Source organism: Melopsittacus undulatus, chromosome 3, assembly GCF_012275295.1.
Source record: "Melopsittacus undulatus isolate bMelUnd1 chromosome 3, bMelUnd1.mat.Z, whole genome shotgun sequence".
Classification (NCBI taxonomy): domain Eukaryota; kingdom Metazoa; phylum Chordata; class Aves; order Psittaciformes; family Psittaculidae; genus Melopsittacus; species Melopsittacus undulatus.
The window spans coordinates 40138247-40162219 of record NC_047529.1 but is presented as its reverse complement, the minus strand read 5'-3'; the positions used below and the strand labels follow the sequence as shown (position 1 = coordinate 40162219).

Genomic DNA, 23973 nt, shown 5'->3' with positions numbered 1-23973 from the left:
AGCTCCTTATCCATCCAAGGAGGTCTCCTGGCCCTCTTGCTGCACTTCCTTCTGGTCGGGATGCAACACTCCTGAGCTTGTAGCAGGTGATCCTTGAATATTAACCAAGAGTCTTGCCCCCCTCCCCCCCCGCCCTCTAGGGCTATATCCCATGGAACCTTTCTAAGCAGGTTCCTGAAGAGCCCAAAGACTGCTCTCTCTTGAAGTCAGGGCAGTGAGCTTACTGCACGCTCTTCTCACTGTCTTGAGGACCTCGAATTCGACCATCTCATGATCACTGCATCCAAGACTTCCCTGGAGAGTCACATTTCCAACGACCCCTTCCCTGTTGGTGAGCACGAGGTCAAGCAGGGCACCTCTCCCCGTCAGCTCCTCTATTGCTGGCAGAAGGAAGTTGTCTTCCACACAATTGAGAAACCTCCTGGATTGCTTGTGCCAGGCCGTACCGTCGCCCCAACAGATGTCAGGGTGGTTGAAGTCCTTCATGAGAACAAGGGCCTGTGAGTGTGAGGCTTTTCCTATTTGTCTGTAGAGTTCTTCATCCACAGGTTCCTCTTGATCAGGCAGTCTGTAACATATCCCCACAGTAATGTCTCCCATCACTGATTTCCCCTTAACCTTGACCCACAAACTTTCTGTTAACTGCTCACCTGTCCCCAGACAGAGTTCCATACTCTCCAGCCTATCCCTAACATAAAGGGCAACTCCCCCTCCCCTCCTACCGGGCCTGTCTTTTCTAAAAAGCCTGTAACCTTCCATTCCAACATTCCAATCAAAGGAGCCATCCCACCATGTTTCTGTGATGCCTATTATATCATAGTCCTGTAGATGTGCCCACATCTCTAATTCCTTGTTTGTTCCCCATGCTACGGGCATTTATATAGAGGCATCTGATCCGAGCTCCGAATGAAGCCAGCTCATTGGCTGGAGCAGCTAGGATATCACTACATTGCTCAGAGTATTTATTATAGGTGCTGGCAACTGACGGGGTGTGTTGGGATGGAATGATGCTCCCCTCCCCCAACACAACTAGTTTAAAGCATCCTTGACAAGTCTGGCAAGCCTCCCAGCAAAGTCACTCTTCCCTCTTTATCAGAGCAGCTCCACCATCCCCAGTAGCCCTGGCCTACAAATGTGGGCCCCATGTCCAAGACACCCAAACCCTTGACTATGACACCACCCTTTTAACCATTTATTAACCTGTCCAATCCTCCTTGCCTTTGGAAGGTCCTCCCCTGTGTTTTGGAGAATTGATGAAAAGACCATCTGAGCTCCAGAACCCCTGACCACCTCTCCCAGAGCTCTGTAGTCGTTTATGCTCCTCAGGCTACTACTATCTATATCCCTAGCACCCACATGTATCACTAGAAGTGGATAATAGTCCGTGGGACTTACTAGAGCAGGCAGCCTCTCTGCAACATCCCTGATCTGTGCCCCAGGTAGGCAACACACCTCCCTTGCGACCGGGTCAGGCCGACAGATGAGCACTTCTGTCCCTTTCAAGGCAGAGTCCCCTACTACTACAACCCGCCGCTTTTTCCTGGCGGCACCAGTAGAAATCTTCTTTACCAGAGACTATATTACAGAACAGTATAGGGAACCTATGATTTCTGCTGCAGTATTTGTAAGATCATGCTCTTGTTTCCCGTAAGTATTTATCTTCCACTACATGCTAAGGAATCATATTATACTACCAGCATTTACAAACCATACCTACCCAAGCCATTAGGTCCACAGCATAAAACATAGCTGAGAACTAGAATATGCTACAACGTAATTAAGTAGTGCCACAACATAACTCTTGAAAAAAAGGACAAAGCAGTTATATAGCCATTCTAAGTATCTAAAATTAGACATAACATTAGAGCATGTCTTCAATGCCAGGCTTTACCCTGAAGACCCAGTAATTCCATTTAAGATCTTCTTCCCTTTTTATTTGTGATTTCATATAAATTACATAATTTTTATTTAATTTGCATTATGCATTTCCATCTGCTATTTTACCTTCATGTTTTGAGTAGTCTGCATTTTAGTCCCTAAACCCTACCAGTTGTTAGACAAAAGGTTCATGTCTAAATGTGGGAATAGTTCAGAAGTTGACTTCATCTTTGCTTTAAGCAGACACAGTATGCAAAAGTATTTCCTCTTTAGAAATCTCCATCTACTGAAATTGAGTGAAGTACAGTCAGGTTTGAAGAGTTCAAAGGATCATGTTCAAATCACTGTCATGTTAGAGTTCTTAACCTAAATGTAGTCCTGTGGAGAACACAACAAAATCTGATGTATGTACAGAAATTACACTGATATACTTAAATAGGAAAAAAAAAATCAAATATTTTACTGGCAGCTGTTTTACATATTTCTCCTACTTGCATGAATGACCAAGAGAATAATTTTAACTCAACGTGGATATTAATCTGTGTTAAACCAGTATTTACATCAGTCTGCTGTACTTCTGAGTTACAGAATTTTTGTAGGTTATGTCTTTGCTAAAGTCTAGTCCATTGTTACAATAGAAACATAGATGACTTTGGACAGCATTCCAAAAGAAAAGGCCTTATTTTCTCAGCCAAAAGCTGTATTCCTTTATAAAAATATTCTTTAAAGCAAGTTCAACTTCCAAAGGAAAGCTGAACTATTTTAAAAGTTTTGCTGTTTTGTGGACTAAGCTAAGTTATATTCTGTTTCACGCATTTTAAATCATACATAATTTCAGAGTATAATGAGACTGTACCTTTCATCAAATCTCACTGAGGCCGATGTTGCACAGCAAGAGCAACCCACCTCACTGCTTAAGAAGACAACATATATTTAACCATAGGTTCATTTTAAGCATAGGTTAATTTTGGCCTGAGCTTATGATCACCACCTCAGCTGGTTATTAAGAACATCTTCCAGTTCTCATCAGGAAGTTTGGTCACCACTGTAAACTCAAACACAGGTCTTAGCTCACGTAATTCTTATGCTATAATTACCTTCTAAGGCTACTGATAAAATTATTCTCCAAGCTTTACAGATGTGCATATGCTTCTGCATTTACTGCAAAGACAGTTTCAAGAACAGTAAGCAACTATTTTAGTAGTGGGGAATTTAAAAAATAAGCTACATAAAGAAATACTGTACTTTCTACTATTAATTTTTGTCCACATTTATTTATGAGTAAAACAAACAGCAAACATTACAGCAAAGGGGACATTCAGGGCCAGATTTAAAAGAAAACAGATGCCTGGATAAATTCTGAATTTAGGCACCTCAAGACTGCAGACAAAGCACACAAAAAAGTGAAAGCCACGAGCATTTCAACAAACTTTTTAAGTGCATTTCAGTATTTATTTAGATGTTTAAGCTCTCGCACTAGGTTTTACAAGCTGGTGAACACTGGCAAAATTATTTCTCCCACAGAACTATAACCACACATTCCCAAGACAGTATAAATATATGGTTGAACTAACATTAATACACATCACCATTTTATCAATTACATAATAAAACAAATTATCAAGTATCCAAATATTAAGTTACGCAGCTTGAAAGGCATACAAAATATTACAGAGGTCTGCCCAATTCATAGCAGAAACTCAAGGAGGAAAATCAAAAGAAAAAAGAAAAAAAAAAAAGAAATCACACTTCCAACAAAGCAATAGTTGGTAAACAACTTCCAATAGGTACAGTAAAAGAAACTACAAGATTTCTCAGAAATTTTCTGATTAAGAATTTTTAGCTACAATAACAAAGCATTTCTACATTTTAAAAAAATATTTACTAAAGTAAAGGGCATATTCTATACTTCCTGCACAAGACAAAGGCAACATTTTACTAGAAATATTAAATAGCCCCTCCCAACATTTTCAGGCCCTCTGTTAAGTTGCACATGAAGTGCTGACATTAATTTTACTGTAAGGCTTTTTGTCTGGAGACATTAAAGACTTGTGTGCTTCTGTAAAATTTAAAAGATTTTCTACATGAGTAACCAGAGTCATGATTTGTAAAATGAAGAGGTTCAGGTAACAGAAAAGTACAGATGCTGGGGTAAAAAGTCACTGTAATTCATAGTATTAAAAAGACAAGACTGTGCAAATCCTGGTAATTCGAGTGCGATTGTGGGAGACAAAACATACAGTGAGCAGGCAACTACCTTAGAGGCCATGTTCTTAAATATTGAAATGACTAGAAAAAAAAATATAATAAGGGTCCAGGTAAGCTGGTAGTTCTCACATCATCAGAACTATGCTCATTTATAATGAAAAACATGTAGCTGATATGCTGGGTATTTTGGCACCTAATCTCTCTACAAATTGATTTTAGTACCCCAATTTTTAGTAGTTGAAACTATGTGGTAAAGACTCAACGGCATGATTAAAGGTTATTTGAACCGGTACTTAATGAACAAGGAGATAGCTCAGAAACAGGGTACAGCAAAAACATTTACTGGATCTCCAAACAGATGGATATTTATCTAAACATAGAAGTTGCATTTCTACTAAGCCTTTAGCCTATTAAATACTCCTAAGGAAGCTTCCTTTGCTACGAAAAAAAAGTATCAGACTGATGTCTTTGGCATGCAGTCTGCTTAATTCTAGATACCATCCTTTATTCCCAAAGAAGTACTATAGGCTGTAGAGCTTTACTGAATACAACAATTATTTCGGTGACCATTGGAGTCTTTAAAGCGCAGACGCATCTTGGGGCGGTATTTCTCCAAGTACAGAAGTTGCTTGCTGTTAAAAGCTCCACGCCGCTTCCTAGACGAGGGGAAATAAGTATTTTAAACAGAACATTAACCTACTGCCCAGTGAAATAATATCATCAACCAGAGAAAAAATATTTTTAGGTCCGTTAAAGAAACCCCCACCATTAAGTCAAGACTATAACCAAAATACGGATAATTAAAAGTGCCAGGAAAGAGGGTGGTAGCTTCCTTTCACAAATACCTCAACTGAACTGCATGCTCAAAGGAGTATCCAGCATTTTAGACAGTGTTTTATTCTCTGATATACACAAGCCAATGATCTTATATTAATATCCTTAGAAGGAACTTCAAAAGGAAGCTAGAAAACAGACATGATACGGTGGTCTTGAAGCTGAAGTTATGCGATCTCTTTAAATAATTATGGAGAGTATTGCAGTATTGAAGTATATGTCATAAACACTGCAATTCCCCATAATAAAAGCTTAACAGAAATTGAGCTGTCTTGGTTTCTGCAAACCAAAATTATGTGAAAAAAGGGTACATGTTGAGTGTTTGGAATACACACCAGGCTTATTTCTCACTTTATGTACACCAGCCTACTAAGACATACATACCAAATTTAATTTTTTAAAGGCTTGGCAATTATGCAAGAAGCATTTTGGGATAGTTTATATGATCTGCAGCTTCTTATAAATATAGTTAATTAAATATATGCAAAATTAAGCCACCAAGACTACAACTGTTCTCATCCAACATACATACACTTATTAAAAAAAAACAAGGAAATATTTTTCTGCAGAATAGCAGAAAAAAACCCCCAACAAACAAAAAAACCTCCCCACACTAAGAAGAACTGTTTAGCATACTTTGATGTAATACAGAAGAAAGGATCCACAAATATGAATGACTGTTGGCTCTAGCTATTAGACAGAACCTAAATTTCAAAGGTATTCTAACTCTCATATGCACAAAGATAACCCTGCAAATCTAACTGAAGGTTAGTTGTTAAAGGTTTTATTTAGATTAAAAAAAAAAAAACAAAACAGAAAAAGAAAAAAAAATCTTGCTCAAATGATTACTTTCTGGTTTCCACACGAACAAGAAAAAAAACCCACATAAGCAAAGTCCTACAACGCTGCCTGTATGCAGCACGTGTTAAAATGTTCAGACGTACTAAATATCTCTTAAAAGTGTAAGACAAGAACAGTATTCAGAATTTGCTTTGCTTTAGTGCCCAAGGATATATCATGTTAAATCTTGGAAACAGCTAGATTATTAGCTTCATACTTACTGTCTTATGAATTGCACTGCATCTTCATACTTCATTCCACATTCTATCAGTGCAAGGGCAACTAAGACTGGAGCCCTGGTTAAAAAACAAAACAAAACACAAAACCAAACCCAACATCAGTTTTGCATTTGCCAATACATATTTAAAGAAGAGTTAACTTCCCCCAGTTCCCTTTTCTGTCCGTCTGTGTATCTGATATTTTTCCCCTGAGGAAGCAAAAAAAGAGGTGAGAAGCTGTTTTTCATAGAATGGTTAGGGGTTGAAAGGACCTTAAGATCACCTAGTTCCAAACCCCATACCATGGGCAGGGACACTTCACACTAGATCATGTTGCCCAAAGCTCTGAGCAACCTGGCCTTGAATGCTGTCAGGGATGGAGCATTTTCCACTTCTTCGGCAACTTTTTCCAGTGCCTAAGCATCCTCACAGTAAAGAACTTCTTCCTTACATCTAACATGAACTTCTTCCGCTGAAATTTAAACCCATTACTCCTTGTCCTACTGCTACAGTCTCTGATAAAGAGTACCTCTCTGGCATCCCTGTAGGCCCCCTTCAGATACTGGAAGGCTGCTATGAGGTCTCCACGCAGCCTTCTCCAGGCTGAACAGCCTCAACTTTCTCAGCCTGTCTTCCTATGGGAAGTGCCCCAGCCCCTGATTATCCATCCCTGTGAACCTCCTCTGGACTTGTTCCAACAGTACCATGTCCTTTTAATGTTGAGGACACCAGAACTGCACACAATACTCCAAGTGAGGTCTCACAAGAGCAGAGTAGAGGGGCAGGATCACCTCCTTCGACCTGCTGGTCACGCTCCTTTTGATGCAGCCCAGGATGTGGCTGGCTTTCTGGGCTTTGAGTGCACACTGAAGCCAGCTGATGTTCATTTTCTCATTGACTAATATCCCCAAGTCCTTCTCCGCAGGACTACTACCATGAATTTCCTTTTTGCCCAACCTGTAGCTGTGCCTGGGATTGCTCCGACCCAGGTGTAGGACCTTGCACTTGGCATGGCTAAACTTCTTAAGGTTGGCATCAGCCCACCTCACAAGTGTGTCAAGGTCCCTCTGGATAGCATTCCTTCCCTCTAGCATTTCAACAGAACCACACAGCTCGGTGTCATCGGCAAACTTGCTGAGGGCACGCTCAATCCCATTGTCCATGTCACCGACAAAGATGTTGAACAAGACCGGTCCCAGCATCGATCCCTGAGGTATCGATACCACTCATTACCCATCTCCAACTGGACATTGAGCCATTGACCACAACTCTTTGAGTGCGACCATCCAGCCAGTTCTTTATCCACCGAGTGGTCCATCCATGCTGACCAGCCCCTCCCTGTTGGTGAGCACAAGGTCAAGCATAGCACATCTCCTCATTGGCTCCTCTATCACTTGCAAGACGAATCTGTCCTCCACACAACTGAGGAATCTCATGGATTGCCTGTGCCAGGCCATACCATCCCTCCAACAGATACCAGGTTGGTTGAAGTACCCCCATGAGAACAAGGACCTGCAAGACTGAGGCTGCTCCCACCTGCCTGTAGAGGGCTTCATCCACACATCCTCCTTATTAAGTGATTTTTTTTTACATTAACTTAGCCATTATACCATCTGTTTGAGCTACCCATCCTCATGTAAAAATGGTGTTTAAATTAACCTGAGCTTTGTTCATCTGACTTTAGGTATAGGAGAGGACAGCAGGAATAAAATGCAAGTAATATTTGCCCATTTGATTCAAAACAACTGATAGTGAGCAAGAGTTGCATATGGGCTTCTATTCCCATAAACAAGCCTCCTTAAAAGCAGTGAGGACCCCATAGCAACAAGAACCGACAGGTCCTAGAACTAGTTACAAGTTTTAGGAACAGATGCAATCCACAGGGTGCTGCACACCCCCAAGGATTTCCTTGTTTGTCACAGTATTATTCTTCTGACAGAACACAGTTTTCAGTCAGGAAAGCTTAACACTAATAAAACTCAAATACAGTAGCAATTTATGGCTAAAAAAAAATGATAATAAGACAAACCCTCATGCCACAGGCTAACAACAGACTTATGAGACCACTTAAGCTTGCTATAAGGTGCACACGTTCAGGGACTAAAAATAAACAACAAAAAAAAAAAACCAAAAAGAAGCCAAAACCAAACCAAAACACCCAAAGTGAAGAAAAAAAAAAACCAACCCAAAAACCCCAAAACAAAACCCACAAACAAAATTCAACATGATAAAAAGCTAGGAACTGCAACCAATTAACTGCCCAATTTTGAGGAAAGCCCTGAAGAGACTTCTGGTAGTATTCACCACTACAGTCAAATTTGTTAATGTGAAGCCATAACACAAACAATGGATAAGCCAGGCTTATGCACAGCAACACCAGAAACCTACATTTTATATTGGTTATGCTGAAATCCATGGCTAGAATATGGCTGCTGCTTTTTGAACACATCTATTTCCAGGTAGTCTAGAACAATAGCATCAAAACCTTTAAGTTCTCACAACTGAGGCTGAAATTGAAACAGAGCTTTGGGACTTTGGAAAATGCTTTTCATCCCCCAAATAGGTAGTAGATGAAAGTTTGTCATGTTGTGCCAGAACAGCCCTCTTTTTTTTTGGCTAGTGGTTACAATACCCTGTCAGTACAAGGAGGCTGACAATACTGCTGAAATGGGGATGAAGAGAAAACTTAGTAAAAGCCACATCCATATGAATGAAGACAACCTAGCAAGACATAATATCAATGGGACACTCATCAATATGCTTGGTACAAGACTGTACTTGTTTACTTCACTCAGTAGTTTCTGTGAAAGAGCTGTGATAATAGCATCATCTATTAAGTAAAATCCTTTTAGTCTAATGTGTACTTGCAACTATTTCCTTGCCATCTGAATGACCTTTAACTGTGAGGTCATTCCAGTACTTGGTATGTGACTATTTTACATTCGCCTCAAGTAAATTTTTGTACTTACACATGGCAATTCAACAGCTCTTTAAAACTTTACCCACCTTCCAAGACCAGCAACACAGTGTACAGCAATACAACAACCAGGTTCTTCACGAAATTTAACTTTAAGGAGGTTTAGCCAGTCATCAACAATCTGGTTAGATGGTGGAGCACCGTCATCAAAGGGCCAATCCTAGAATACAGGATGACATATATAAATGCGTAAGCATAGAACTCTTTATGCTGTATGCTGATGTGTGTAACAACGGAAAACAGAACTGACAGCTATGGGAACCACTCAAGCTTACATTTTCTAGTAGTATAACTATAGCAATATTAGGAATATAGTCCTTTCAATCAATTTTAATTGAGCAAATAATTTTGCTCAAACCTGGCTATTTTTTCCTGACAAGAGAAAATGTCTCTACTGCTTTTGCCTTCATCAGCTGCTGGAATACATTTTTCAAGCTAATAAGGTGGTGTCAACAGAAATTACTTTTTGAGGTGGCGTGAGGGAGTAGGTTGGTTTTAAACTCTGCTCCTGCATTACTTACCAAAACCTGAATGCCTTCTTTTTCCACCGGAGCAGTGTCGTAAGTAGCTTCACACACTCTTACCACTGTGGTAACACCGTATTTCTTAAGTTCCTAGGGAATTATAAATAAATAAATAAATAGACAAATAAATAAATAAATAAAGGCACCCCCCCAAAACCAAAAAGACCAAACAAAACAACAAAAAAACCCCACAACCCTGCTTTAAGAGTAAACTGACTTCACTTATGACTGAATTTTCAGTTACCTTAACAATGCTTCAAAATATTCAGTAAGTAAACTCACAAACATTCTTGCCACACTGTGAGGAATACAGACAGCTGAAATAACTAAAAACCTGTGTGCTAATGCCAGAGACCTTTAAGCTGTTGCTGCAAACGGATCTGAAGATTAAGGTTTGTTATGTTGGATCAGACTTTTTTCTTTTAAAAACATATCCAGATACTGACAAAATAAGTAGTCTATCTCCAAAAAGATAATTTCTTTTAAAGTAACAGGATGTTTTCTGGTTTGCAAAGCTACATCACTAAAAGCATTTTGATATGAGGATTAGTTCTTCCCCTTCTCTCCTTCTATTTAGAACAGGCTTATAAAACCTCCTGTTAAGAGCACAGGACAATACATTGTTTCAGTTCCCAAGTTACTGAAACTAAAGAATAACAAAATTTTCCTTTTAATTTTGCTATTACCCTCAATAATAATAATAAAAAAAAGGCTACCATTTTTCATTCTCCTTGCAGCAACCCATCATTGTCACTGTAGCTGTCACTGAAATGACTGAAATGTAGCCTAAGCATCTTTGACTTAGTAGTGAGTGTATAAAGGCAAGCAAACGTTATCTGTTTCTTGTAAATTATCCCACACTGGACAAGATACTGCATTACAAGCTCAGACCTTACCAAAACGTAACTTTGGAGGAATCTGTTAGAATATATGCATCCAACTTTACCTGTGTAGTTTATAGCTCCAACATGCTAGATTCAAGGTTCAGATGATCTACTCAGATACTAGCAATATATACCAAGCGACCTAGCTTTAGTCAGTAAACAATTGCAGCATGTGCCAAAATACTTACAGCAGCTTCAGCAGCTCAGGATGCAGAGCAAGCCTACCACCACAGATTTCACTATGACTCTCAGAGGATTCTCTTAACCTATACTAGAGTCATGAAAGCATATTGTCATCCTGTTATTTGTTCCTAAGCTTCTGATCCACAATGTATAGTTAATTATTCTCTTTTTAATCACTATGCAATAGGTGCAGAGAAATGTTACACTACTTTAAGTTAATCTAAAAGTGAATTCTTATCACTAGCCTACTTTTGTATCACTCTACACGTAACTGCCAGATAATTCCTGTTTTCAGACCTAACCAATGTACAACATACTATATGGTATAATTATTTCTTTGCTTCACTTTCAGAAGTATGTTTTTGTGAACAGATTTATCTGTAGGTCTTTGGATCATGGCATCAGTATTTGAAAAAGGTCAGTACACAAATAGTGTCATACCTTTTCATATGGCTTCCACACCTGTTATCAACTAGTAAAGGAGGAAACTGTCAATACAGCATGCTGTTCAGACATTAAAAAAAATACACCAATAAGAACTTTGTTCTGGCCTTACCTCTATAAATTTATTTAAGGTTGCATTGGTTGGATTGTGTGTGATTAGGAATCTCATGTTCTTGTAGGTGATTTCCACAGGAGCTGGGCGGTTCATTCGGGCCATATTGATTTAGATAAACATGCAACAAGATTATGAAAAGATTCAAATAAAAATCTAATACAGAAGTGATGTAGAGAAACTGAAGTCTACTTCACTGTACTCCACGTGAAATTCTCAGTGCTTGGACGTATGAAGTTGGGAGCAATGGGAAATGAAATGAACCTCCTAACAAGAAGCAGCAATTCTTCAATCCAGTAATACTGAGGCAAAAGAAAGGCAGTGCACTGAGGTTTACCCCATCCAGGTCTGAATTCTGTTGTTAAATGCTCTGCCAATTTCAATTCAATACTACTTATCCTGGTCAACCACTCTTAGGGGGGCTTCTTGGTGGAGTAGTAATGAATTTCTACAGTTCACTTGTCTGCATAGAGGTCGTGCTGTGCCTGGCAGTAGTCTCCACTGCCCTTCAGAAACTCCATAAATGTGTGACCAAGAACACCACAGAACTGCTGTAAAGAGAAGAGGAAAAAAACAAAACAAAAAAAAGAAGCATAATTAGCACAGGTGAAGCGAGGTTGTTTTGAAGACACAAAGCATTATAAAATTAAAAATTAAGATCAGGGAAACTATGCAGTTTCACAAGTTTTATTTTTTAATCCAAGAACCAGGTTTGCACAAGAATCCCATTAACCTTTCTTAGCAAGGATTACTTGAAAATAAATGCATTTAATTAATACAAAGTTTGCATATAGGGTTGTTTCAACACCAGAAATGCGAAATGTATTAAAATACCAATTCAAGTGTGATAAACATAGGAAGAAGACACCAAGTTTCAAGAAACCCTGTATTTATATAAAACATAGCTTTTCCAGGATACCCATACAACTGCATTTTACATTTTGAATTGGGAGACATACAACACATACTAAAGTTATACTGACCTTAAGCAGTCCCATGAAGGCAAGGATGAGATCCCTTGTTTGATACTCAAGCTGAGTATCAAACAATTTCTAATGTTTAAAATAGATGTAGAATCACTTGTCTTAAAGGCAGAAGACTTGCTTTGCATATAAGCATCATTAATTCACATACAGAACAGCCAGTTAAAACAAAAAAAAAATCACCTAAATCCAGCTGTCTCAAATAGGAGGCTGTAGAAGCAAATGCAAGGTCTTTGTAGGCTAACAAAAAACTGTGATCTTCTGAACTTTTTTTGAGACTTTCAGGTCACACAGATTTCTGACTAAGGAACATTTCACACACTAAAGGCTGAGGACTCGTGGCAACCTTCATCTGCCTTTAACTACCTTTTTACACTATAACTGTATTAATATTCCATGATACTGGTCATAGTCTAGCTAAAAACACGTAATATTAGTTCTTTGCCTTCGTAAATCTAGTTTCTAGCAAGCAGAAGCCCTAACTTCATTATAGCAGTGTTCAGATTTTTTTTAAACTACAAGCAAGCTCTGCATATCCATCCACATATATAATCAGTGCAAGTGTACATGAGAAAATAAGAAGAGACATTATTTCAGACCTCTACACTCAAACCCTCCCATTCAAAAGACTACGAAAGCAGCAGTCTGTGCTGAAAAGCTTACCAATCATAAGAAAGCAAATTAAGACAACTATACAGTAAGTGCTGGTAATAACTAGTATCTTCATTCACTTTCCCAAAGCGCAGAAAGAAAAAATGACATGCAAATAAATCATGGTCATTGGCTGCCATCTAGGATTTGAAGTTAGTCCAAGATTCCACTACAGGCATTAAACCATATACTATAAGACTACAGTGAGTCTATCTAACAAAAACTATTATTAAGCGAAAGTCACAATAGACCAATAGTTTAATAATTGCTGACTTTTTTAAGAGGCATAGAATCATGGAATAGTTGTTGAAAGGGACCTTTAAAGGTCATCTAGGTATCTTGACAGTAAAAGAGTTCTTAAAGACAACTATAATTTAAAGAATTGCAGCAGTGCTTTATGTTGTAGACATAGCTTTGCTCCATTCATAAGTCCAGAGAAGAGGAAGTTCAGCAACAGAGTAGTAGTAACAGAAAAGATCAGAATCATTAGGAGATTGGACTGTAACAGATGGGTAGAGTAGCACTGCACAATGTTGCAAAAGACCTCTAAAAAAATGCAGACCAAACACATTCAGGCATCCTTTTCATATTTTTAGACAGCTTCCCTGTAAGAAGTTTTACAGCTTCACTAAAAAAACAAACAAAAAACCCCACAAAAAAGACGCAACAAAAACAAACGAATAAACCCCACCAGCAAAACCACAGAAAACAAGCAAAAAACAACACCCCAAACAAACAAAACCTGCTAACAAATAGAAGAAACTAATAAGACAATTTGATATGCACTAGGCCACCACCCCAGATATTACCATATCCATTTCTGTATGGGTTGTAGAAGGAAGGTTTTATTTATGATAGCTTGAGGAACAGCAAGAACTATAAATGTAAGAGGCATGAAAGGAATAAGGAAGACCCTCTGAATTTAAAGGCCAACAGAGTAATCAGGATAATTCAGACTCAGATCTCCAAGAATCATGACCTGACACACCAGCCATGCCCTAGCAGAAAGCAGGTGTGTATTAAAAAGACTCCTAAGAGCAGACCTAAGGAACACCTAAAATAGTAACAAAAAAAAAAAAGACCAAATGTTAGCTTTTTTGAAGTCACTTTAATTTGGTTTAAGAAGCAGAACAGCAAAAAAAGGACAGGACAGCTTTAAGCAGATAGAGCTGCACAAGGTGTTCTGCCGCTTTTCACATGCTCTGGCAAATCTCATGTTTATCTCCTCTAAGACTGCTAAGAGGAGCCATAGCCAGTCTTTATCCCTGGTAGAGTGAAGGTTGTCAGAAACAGAAATAGAAAAGTATGCAAGTGAGCTCAAGGAGATATAGAATAAGGTCACTATGGTAAATAGAAGACCTTTCAATCTGCAAGATGCAGATTTTTGGGGAGGAAAAAATGTAGAGTAATTGTAAACAGTAAATACAACCCCATACTGAGGAAAGTAGGAAGTAAGATGTAATCAGGATTCATCCAGCCTGGTAAGCATCCTGCCATTAGTATACAATTAGGAGTACTCAGTATGATACCAGACAAACTGATCACAGGGGTAAAGAGGAAGACAGACAGCAAAGCATTAGTCAAGTAATAAATCCTACTTTTTAAATGCAGATTGTTAATCATATCTAGAAATTGGGTGCAAAGTTCAAAATTCTTATGCAAAGTTGAAGCAAGTATATTACACAATGTTAAGCTTGAGTTCTCACTGTTTGCCTTGGCAACTGCTGCTGCCCCAGTATAAAGGAGCAAAGCTCACATTTTCCTTTGATGAGAATGCCATCACTTCTCACCATTTCTAGTCAGAAATCTCCACATGCAGATCAACTTCTTCGGCCAGTGACACACTGTACTATCTTTAAGACAGCTTTGCTAACCAAGTTTAGTTCTGTTCTGGGAGTCAAATGAAAATTAAAGACAAGTAGTACCCTGGCATACTGTTTGTATGTAGCAGACTTCACCCTTTAGCAAAAAGACTTGGAGGATAAGAAATCAGCTATAAAAAGTGTTGTAGTAATTAAGACCACTTCAGGCTTAGAGAAAACTGAAATTACATGAGCAAATTTTTGAGAAGCTTGAAATACACTTTTAAATTACTGTCTTAGCTTACCTACCAAGTAGTTAACTGTCTATCAAAAAAGTCAAGATAGTGTATGTAAGCGTAAGGCCACAGAAGTGAAACTCAAGTGCAGAGTATTCTATGCTTAACCGCAACTCATCATTTGTAGCATCAAGCTGGGTATTCCAGCATATCCCTTTCCATTTACACATGAGTTTTCCTTGAGGAAAATTAACACATCAGGGGTTTGGAAATAAAAGCAGCTGTTCTTATCAGTAACTGAAAGCCAAACATTTAGGCTGTTAGATCCATCAAAATAAACTTGGAAAACAAAACTAAGGTTAATACACCAGGACCACCTATTAAGAGAAGGTATCCTGTTCAATATGGGATAAAATAATGTTAATTATGATTGTACCATCTACCATCATTTATGCTAGGAAAAATTAGAGAATTCAAGCAAGAGGAATTTATCTTGAAAAGGAAAGCTTTAATTCAGGTCTTTCTTTAGTGCTGGAAGCTAAAGTATCTGTCTTCATTGCCAAGCAGATTCAGTTGCATGTTAATTCTGGGTTTGAAACAATCACTTGTGTCTGGCAAAACCTGCTTATGAAAGTAACAAGTAACTTACTAGACAGTTACTGACAGGTGGAAAGCTCAATCCACCTGCGCACAGACCACAAACATTTATACCCAGAACCAACCATGTGCTACCACACTCTCTGAAGTCAAGACCTACCACTTGCTCAACTACTGAAACCACAGGATCAGAACTAGAAAACTAGAACTACATTTCATTACAGTTTGAGAACACCTGCAAGTTCATTGCTCTAACTTCCTACTGTTGACATGATGAGTCTCCTATCTACTGGGCACACCAATGCCTGTATTACCATACCCATGGTGATAACACTACCCATTTTGGACCAGAGAAAGTGACCGGTGGCCTAAGAAAATACATTCATGTATCACAGAGGGGAGATTTCAAAGGTTTTATTATAAATTTGTTGCAACATGCACTGTGAAGGAAGGATGTTTCTTGTGATTCAAGAATGAAGTTTAGGTGGAAGAAAAAAATTATCTCAAAGCTTCTTGTCTAACAAGTCAATACAGCTTCCAGAGATGATAAAACTGAGGCCATGTAGTTGTGATTCTAGTTTTGCTTGGACCATGAAAAAAACCAACCCAAAACCACCAACCTCCACCCTCCACAGCTAACCAACCAAAAACACCCCACCAAAGAAGCTTCAGCAGATATTGGGAAAAAAGTAATAAATCACAGAAACCATGCACTTGTCTAGTACAGCCTCCTGAGTTCCTGAAAGCATCAAAATTCCTGAATCTCAAAATTCCTTAATGCTGTCACTTCAATAGTGAATGACATAAACCCTGTCATGCTACTCAAGAATTACTCCATTATGATTAAAGCAATAATATGAGAAATTTAGCATATACATGCAAAGACAGTTATTGCTCTATTTTACTAGGGTATGAGTGCCAGACAAGAAGTTTAATCTGTGAAGAAAACTGTAAGGAGTTACAGATTTACATTTAACACAGAAGTACCTCTTGAATTGACCTGAGTGAATTTTAGCTGTTTTTTGGTTTTTCTAAAATAAAGTTACAATCTACTACTTAGATTATTCAGAATTCAGTAATACTCTGGGTGCTATGGTTAATCTTTAAGAGAACAAGTGATCACTTATAGTCAGCCCACACACTGGGACAGATCCAGCACTCTTACGTGGCATGTATTCTGTCAGAACAGGAAGGTTGCACAAGATAGAAGTTATTAGATAAGGCTAAATACTATTTATTTAGTGCCTTACTGACACATTTAGTTTGGACAGGACAATGACATCCTTCTTTGGCTCCTGCTCTGTCACTCTTCTTTCTCACTCTCTTATTTTCTCCCATGGCTATGCAATTTTGTGCTGCTTCTTTTATATTTCCCCCCCCAAAAAAATCTGTTCCTATACAACAATTTCAAAACCCTCTGTTGTTCCATCAATGTAATAGTAAGAACTGACATTTAAGTGTCACCTTCATGTTTTTTTGATTTCAGTTTTACGAGATTACAAGAAGACAGGGTTCATATGTCTGAGTCACACACTGCTTGGGAAAGACTCTGCAGATGCAGGAGACATATTGGAAAGTCTACAGCAGTAGTAAGAAACACTAGAATTGTGGGACCCTCATGCTACAGAGACTGTGCATTTGTCATCTCCCAACATCTGCTGTGTGCATGGCTGGTTATGAGACCACAACCAAGACCTGCACATAACCACCACTAATCCTGCTTCTATTACTGTAGATTACTTGATTCTTATAATGCTTTGTCTTTCTTGCTTCCTCACTTTTGAAGGACTTACTACCACCAGCAAGCCTTGCATTGTTTGTGCACTGCGGTCACAGATGCTAGGCAGCAACTGGCACGGAGACTACCTGGGAGGGGGAAGGGAGATCAGGGAGTTGGCAAACAGGATGAGGAAAGCAAAAACTTCAGATGCTGAAACCGTGATCCACCTCCGGAAGAAAATGCCTTCTTCGAAAAGCCAGACAGCAAGATCTTAGAAGCAGCTTCGGTCTAAATTTGACCGCGTTTGTGAGCTTCTGAGGGATAATAGCACACTGTTGCAGGAACATCCACTTCAACGTGTACTCAAGTGACTCCTCTGCGGACTTTTCATCCGGCCGAAGACCCATCTAAAAGCCCGGCCTGAACAAGACCAGCTGCATACGGGAGTTTGTGCATACCCCACCTCTGCTGCGTAAAACTCATTTTGGAAAGGATTCACGTTCACCCGAGGACGCCGGAGACAAAGCAGCAGCTCGGCCGCCTCCGCCCCGGCGGCGGCGGCACACGTGGGGCCACGGCGGGGGGGCGAGAACCGGCCGTCCCAGCAACCAGCCGCCAGCGGCATGACTCGGCCACGCTTCCCCACCGCACCGCTAGGCTGGCGGGCAACCACGGACAAGCCCTGGCTTGCCCGTTAAGACCCAAGGTCCGGCCACCCCCAGCGTCGCGTCAGCCTTGGGGCACCGGGCTATCGGCCTGCCCGTCTCTCCCCGGTGAGGAGCCACTGTCCCGGCCGTGACACCGCCCCAAGGGCCGGGCCGTCGCCCCAGCTGCGGCGGTCACGGGTTCACATCACGCTTCGATCAGGCTCCCGACACGGAGCCATCTTGTCCCCCGGAGCCGCCGCCCGGCCCCAGCCTCCCCCCCGGCAGGGGGCTCCCGGCTCCCGCCACTGCCGGCCAGACACAGGCCGGGGGTTCTGGGGCCCCGGCCGCAGGGGCGCTGCCCTTCTCGGCGGCCGCCCGCCAGCCCGGCCCGCCAGCCGCCGCCAGACAGACACTGGCGGGGGAGAATGCTGGGCCTGCGGGAGGGGCCGGCAGCAGCCAGGATCACAAAGCGGCTTTGTGCCCAGGCCGGGCCGCTCGGGAGCTGCGGAGAGGTCGCCCCCTCCTTCTCTCCCGACAGAGAAGAAGAAACGGGCACTGTCAAGCGAGAGAAGGAGCTGAGGGGCGCCGGAAGGGCCGATCCCCCCCGCAGCGGGGCTGGCTTCTTCGGCTCTCCTGCAGCCAGCCCGGAAAGAGCCACAGCCCGGCCCTGCGAGCAGCCGCCCGGAGCCGGCGTGGCCCGGGCGACAGAACAAAGAAACATGGAGGAAACGGGGAAGGCAGAGAGAAAGGGGGAGGAGAGGCGCGGTTGCAGGGCACACGCGGGCAGCCTGAGGGCCGCACAGCCGGCGGGGCTAGGGGCCGGGAGAGGCGGGCTGGGGCTGGGGGCGCGGACGTGCGGGCGACACTCACAGGAATATGGTTACTCATTGAAGACTGTAGCCTGATCATACAGCCGGGGTGCGGGCGCCACCGCCGGGGGCAGGAGGAGCAGAACCAGGAGGACGCGGAGGCGCTGGAGGCCGCGGAGCTGCAGGAGGGGGTTCAGCGGCAGAGCGGGGATGGACCATACAGCTGCAGCAGCAGGCGGCTCTGCGGGCTGGCGCGGAGCGGACGCGGCTGCACCAGCAGGGACACTCAGCGCCGCCTCCCGCACTGGCGCCCCAGGACCCACCCTCACGCGTGAACGTCACCGATAAGCGTTTCTCTCGCCCAATTAGAGGGGCCGCCGGCTCGCGCGGGGTGGGAGCGAAGGTGCCGGGGAGTGTGGTGCCGGCCGGCTGGGCGGAGACGGGGGGCAGCCGGGAGGCGGAGGCAGCCGGCGAGAACCGGTTAGTGAATGAAGCGGGTGGCGGCGGGGCCGGGTGGGGTGCGGAGCGGCGGGGGCAGAGCGGGACGCGCGGGGAGCGCCTCTGGGGTCGGGTTGGAGCCACCCTCCGCGGGAGCCGCTCCCCCTGCCGGCGGCTTATCTGTGAGCGGCCTCTGGCTCCCCAGGGACGGCGAGTTCTAGACGGTTCCCCGCGCCCTGGGTACAGGGCGGTCGATGGGCGCCTCGTAGCCCCTGCGGGTCGCCGGCTGCAGACAGCCAGTTCCCGGGTCGGGGGTGTCTGAGGGCGGGGCGCCCGGCGGTGCTGAGTGGCAGAAATGGTGGGAGGTGTGAGGGGGGAGCGGTGTTCCCTGTGGGGGTAGGCGGTAGGCGGATGGCGTGTTGCGACACTCCGGCCTTGAAGCGGACGGTGGTGGAGCAGTCGCGGTTGTGCTTTCTAATCCCTAAACTCCTTCACGCCCCTGCCGCAAAACCTCTTTTGCGAGTTTGATGCTAATAGGAAGCTCTTAGCGCATTTTGTCCGCAAATTATTCTGTGCTTTTGAGACGAAATAAAATCGTGGTTTCTGGTTTTATAGGTGGGAGGTCGGCCCAGTAGGGCAGAAGTAGAGTGGGAAACAATGTGGACTTCAGCCTTGAGCTGTCTCTCGCCCAGAAGAAGCCCCTTCTCCTCAGGCACAGGGTTTACTGACAGGCGGACGTCTCCAGGGTGAAATGCGGCAGTGGGAAACACCTGTGGTGTCACTTCCGTGCGTAACTGGTGGAGACACGGGAGTCAGTCCCCACAGCCAGATACTGCCGGCCTGGAAGACACCTCAATGTGGGTCAGCGCTAGCTTTATGAAATAACGGCCTATTTTTAGCTTCAGTTAGGCTGATACTGTTCTAGTTACATTTAACCAGTTACGCCTTTTTTCTGCGTGATATTTTACTGTCACTCTGCACATTACAAGAGTCTGCAGAAGTTGTTTTTCATCTAGAAAATACATAGCTCAATTCTGAATCTTGGCAGTTTGTGTTGGCTTGTACAAAGCACGGCCAGTTTGTGGCTTTGCCTAAATTGTCTGATTTTCTTTAACCTGAAGAGACCATGGCTTGTACAGAGGAGGTTTTCATGGTAGTCTACACCACAGATGTGTTACTCAGTGTCTGTATTACCTTTCACTCCACCTGGCTTCAAGTGAGCGTAAGCTAATTTCTGACTGGGAGCCATGTCTGCTAGGATAAAACATTCAGCTTTTCTGGGTTATAAACTACATCTGGGCTGCATTTGTTTACAGTTGAGTGTTTTTATTTTCTGACTTGACTCTGGGCTTCTGTCTGATGTACTTGGAGCTGTTTCTACTTCTCCATGTAAAACTTATTGAAAATATGCACAGAATCCTACCAAATAATAAGATGATCCCAAGGTTAATGACTGCTTGGAATAATGTGGGGTTTTTTGTTGGTGGTTACAGTGATAGGAAGCATTTTAGGGAAGAAGAAAAAGTCAACACAGCTCCCCTCGTTAGTCAAGTTTGAAGTTTGTTCTGGATAAAGTTCTGAGACAGATCAAACAGTTCTTTACCTACTTTCGTCCACACTGTTGGGTTTTGGTGCTTTTTTTTTTCCTGCAACAATGCAGGCTTTTGTTTACTTTTCATTGCACATTAAACTGATCAGGATTTTAGGATCAAATTACTTTCTGCGACAACATCCTTTCAGTGCTGTGGCACAATAGGTTGGAAATAAGAGTCACTGGCAGTTTCTTTGAGACAGTATACTCTAAGAAGAAAGGATTTAGATCAGAAAGCTTTTAGTCTAAAACCATCATTTAGTCTAAACCCATGTGATTTTTTTTTACTTTTTTTGTTTTTAATACAAAAGAATGCCTGTGTCATTTTAACTATTTAAGATTAATTTATATTGTGATAGTCCCTATCTGGACCCCCTAGTTGTGATTAATTATATCATACTAGTTGGTACTTAAGATGCAGTTCCTGTGCTTTACACTGTGAGGTGACAAGAATTACATGGAGTGTTACAAGTAGACTACAATAAAGTAGTCCACTATTTCATGTATCATAGGACAGAGAGATATTTATAGGAGAGACAGACAAGTGGGTAGTTACAAGGTGCCAGCTAGTGAACTGGTGAAACAATTTGAGTTGAGGAGGCAGAAAATAACAGGAAGAGAAAAGGCTCCTGAAGAACTTGAAAGATTTAAAAAAATGCTTGTAAAGAGAAGTGGGGTGAATTAATAAGTAATTGACATTATTAGTCTGAGGAGCAAAGATGTGATCATCACCAGTATTACAGTATTAGGAAAAATAATACCACTTTTATGATAAGAGGTTATAATAGGGTAGAATTTGAATATATTTTTTAAGCAGTTTGAGTCAAAAATAAAATCTGGGCATTGCCTGAATGTCTAGCCCTTACCTAGTCTACTATAACCAGTACTTTTAGAAAGTTTTAATAGGAAGTTGTGTGTTAAACCAGTGAATTTAAAGAATACCAGTTTCAAAAATCATAATGGTAAGATATACATTATGATTACTTTGTTTTAGAAAACCTGGTGTTTTGTAATCTCTAGTAATTTGATGTTGCCTTATTCTCTGACGTACAATAGTGGAAAAGATTCCCTATTCACTTTCTTTATGTAGAAGTCTATATACTTTATATGCTCTCTCAGCCATTTTTGTCAAGAATGGGAATCCTAATGTAGTTAGGAAGCAATTTTTTTAAATTTCTGATCATCTTTGTCAACTTTTATGTACTTCCAAAACATATATTATTGTTTAACTCGAGGCAGAAGTAGAAGTAGTTTTCAGCATGCAGTCACACAGTGTGCATGCATCACTTTGAAGTGGTTTGTATTGATTTCTTGCTAGTACATATGTTCTGGTTTGAGAATGCCATTCCTATGGGATTTATGAAAGCTAAGCTTTAAAATATTGCTCTTATGTTTGAAGTGTGTTATCTATATGTATAAACTAATGTAAATATTACACAAAGACTAAATAAAAATTCAGATTTTTTACTGTGCTTGTTTTTTGCAGACACTTAACTTCCTTAGTCCGTCTAAACAGAAGTCAGTTGCACCCATTTAGGTGGGTCTTGTGTATCATAACATGAGGGCAAAAAACCACAATTGTATACTGGAAAGAAATAAAAGAATCTGAATTTGTTAAGATATCTATTGACTGTAGTTTAACTGTAGTTTCAGTGTGTTTATGTGGACTAATCCTATTTTAAATCTGAATATAGTCAGGGTTTTTTTATATAGATACTGGTGTCATGTCTATTACTAGTATGGAGTTACGAGTTGTATGGACAAAAATACAGTTGTGAATTGTAAGATTTGTGCTGTGTGCCACCTTCTATCTTGTGGTGATGGGGTTAGAACTAGATGACCTTTAAAGTCCATTCTGACCCAAACCATTCTGTGATTCTGTGAATTAACTTAAGGGTTTGTTGGTTAGATTTTTGATTTGCTGATATTAACGGTAGCTTTTTGTGGTGAAATTTCTGAAAGCTGATTAAAACAATAAAGAATTAAAGTATAAGAATATAATTAATGGAAATCAACAGTTCTAGGGAAAATTGCTGTTGTAAAGAAAGCTGACCTAATGCTTTGATAAGGTTACAAGATTGGCGTAAAAGTAACTACATAGCTGTAACACTAAATGTTCATGTTTTCAGTTTTATTAAAGGAGTGTAATCAAAGATCACTGAAAAAAAAACAAGTGTGACTGATGCAAAGGCTGATTAATAGCAAGTAACAATGATGTCCGTGTAGTTTTGTGGAGTAATCTAGGTGTTTTTTTTTAGTAATTCGGATTCACTTGGAAGCAAAGTCAAACACCTAGAACCAGGAACACAAGCAAGAATTAGAAGTTTTTAAGAATGTTTCTGTTACTCTCAAAAGAGTCCAGGGATTTTAATGCACAAGTAAGCCGATATGAACTCCCAGGGCAGGGCTGTGGTAACAGTAAAAATGATCCTTATGTGATCCTTAGATATATAACCTGAAATTGTGAGGAGTAGAAGGATTTTTATTTATAAATAGCATCAATACTAGCTATTGAAATACCAGGCTGTTCACCACAGCCTTCTCAAATTACCTTATTTTCTGTTATATAAAAAAAAAAATCCAACTGTCTTGATTCTCTGTGTGGCATTTTTCATGTGCCCTATTACCTACTCGTTTACACTTACCACTGCTACTCTTAGCACTTTTTTTGCTCACATTTTGTTTCACCTTGAAATGCTGCTTTTAATGTTTCTAAGCTTCATTAATACTTAAATTTAACCAGCTGCTTCTTTATATTTTTCCAGTGATACTAATTTCTTTGTCTAGATAAAATTCTTCTAAATTACTTTGTTGCACATGTCAATTTTCACTATGTCAGTTTCATTTCTGTGGCTGGTCTCATTTATTGCCCCCTCTAACAAATTTTCTTCTTTATTGTTTGAAGGATGTTTTCAGTTGTAGTCTGTTTTCAAACTGCTTAATTTTGAACAGTCCTTTAAAAAGTCTCATGATTGTTAAATGTTAATTAATTTTTCTCCTATGTCCAGGTTTTGCTCAACTGCACAGTCAGGAAGCCTGTTCGATTTCCATGGCTTGGACTCACATGCTTACAGCATGCCTCTGAGCCCTCTGCTGCTGGCATATAGTACCTAAGGAAAGCAAGACTGATGAGACAGACGTGCTCTATGCTACAAGGGGGAGCTGCTCTGCTATGGAAATTTCTGTGCAGATGTTTGGAAGATATTTTTGATATATTTGTGGTTCCGAGTGGAATGAACTGGTTGAAGAGTGGTACACTCTTCATTATTGTGGGAAATCTATGTGAGTTGCTCTAGCATGTTACCAAAATGGAAATATTTTACAGTGGGCTCTTATTTATTTGGTTTCTTTGGCCATGCATATTTAGAAAAATAATCATAATTCATTATGAGGATTT

The 23973-nt window shown here is 41.0% G+C and overlaps 1 protein-coding gene and 1 long non-coding RNA gene across 3 annotated transcripts; one reads left to right on the top strand and one right to left on the bottom strand.

Annotated features, from left to right (window-relative positions):
• Window positions 1-3132: 3132 nt before the first annotated feature.
• On the bottom strand, window positions 3133-18872 carry PTP4A1 (protein tyrosine phosphatase 4A1). 2 transcript variants are annotated; one of them, XM_034060346.1, is made up of 6 exons: window positions 18609-18872; window positions 11103-11653; window positions 9477-9569; window positions 8985-9115; window positions 5982-6056; window positions 3133-4742 (listed from the first exon to the last, which is right to left on the bottom strand). In XM_034060346.1, the coding sequence occupies exons 2-6, from the start codon at window positions 11205-11207 to the stop codon at window positions 4625-4627; spliced, it is 522 nt and encodes a 173-aa protein (XP_033916237.1). In that variant the 5' UTR covers window positions 11208-11653; window positions 18609-18872; the 3' UTR covers window positions 3133-4624. The 2 variants fall into 2 exon arrangements, with proteins under 2 accessions (XP_033916237.1, XP_033916238.1); XM_034060347.1 differs by having other exon boundaries at window positions 11103-11650; window positions 18609-18857.
• On the top strand, window positions 18867-22041 carry LOC115947190 (uncharacterized). The gene is made up of 2 exons (XR_004081138.2): window positions 18867-19027; window positions 19601-22041. It is a non-coding gene; the product is annotated as an uncharacterized lncRNA (long non-coding RNA).
• Window positions 22042-23973: the final 1932 nt, after the last annotated feature.

Bases quoted from the DNA above. Each gene is read 5' to 3' on its own strand.
- PTP4A1 (XM_034060346.1), bottom strand. From the start codon at position 11,207: ATGGCCCGAATGAACCGCCCAGCTCCTGTGGAAATCACCTACAAGAAC. The intron at 9,570-11,102 runs GTAAGGCCAGAA...ATAATTCCCTAG, and splicing joins CCTTAAATAAATTTATAGAG to GAACTTAAGAAATACGGTGT. The intron at 4,743-5,981 runs GTAAGTATGAAG...CCCCTCGTCTAG, and splicing joins GCAGTGCAATTCATAAGACA to GAAGCGGCGTGGAGCTTTTA.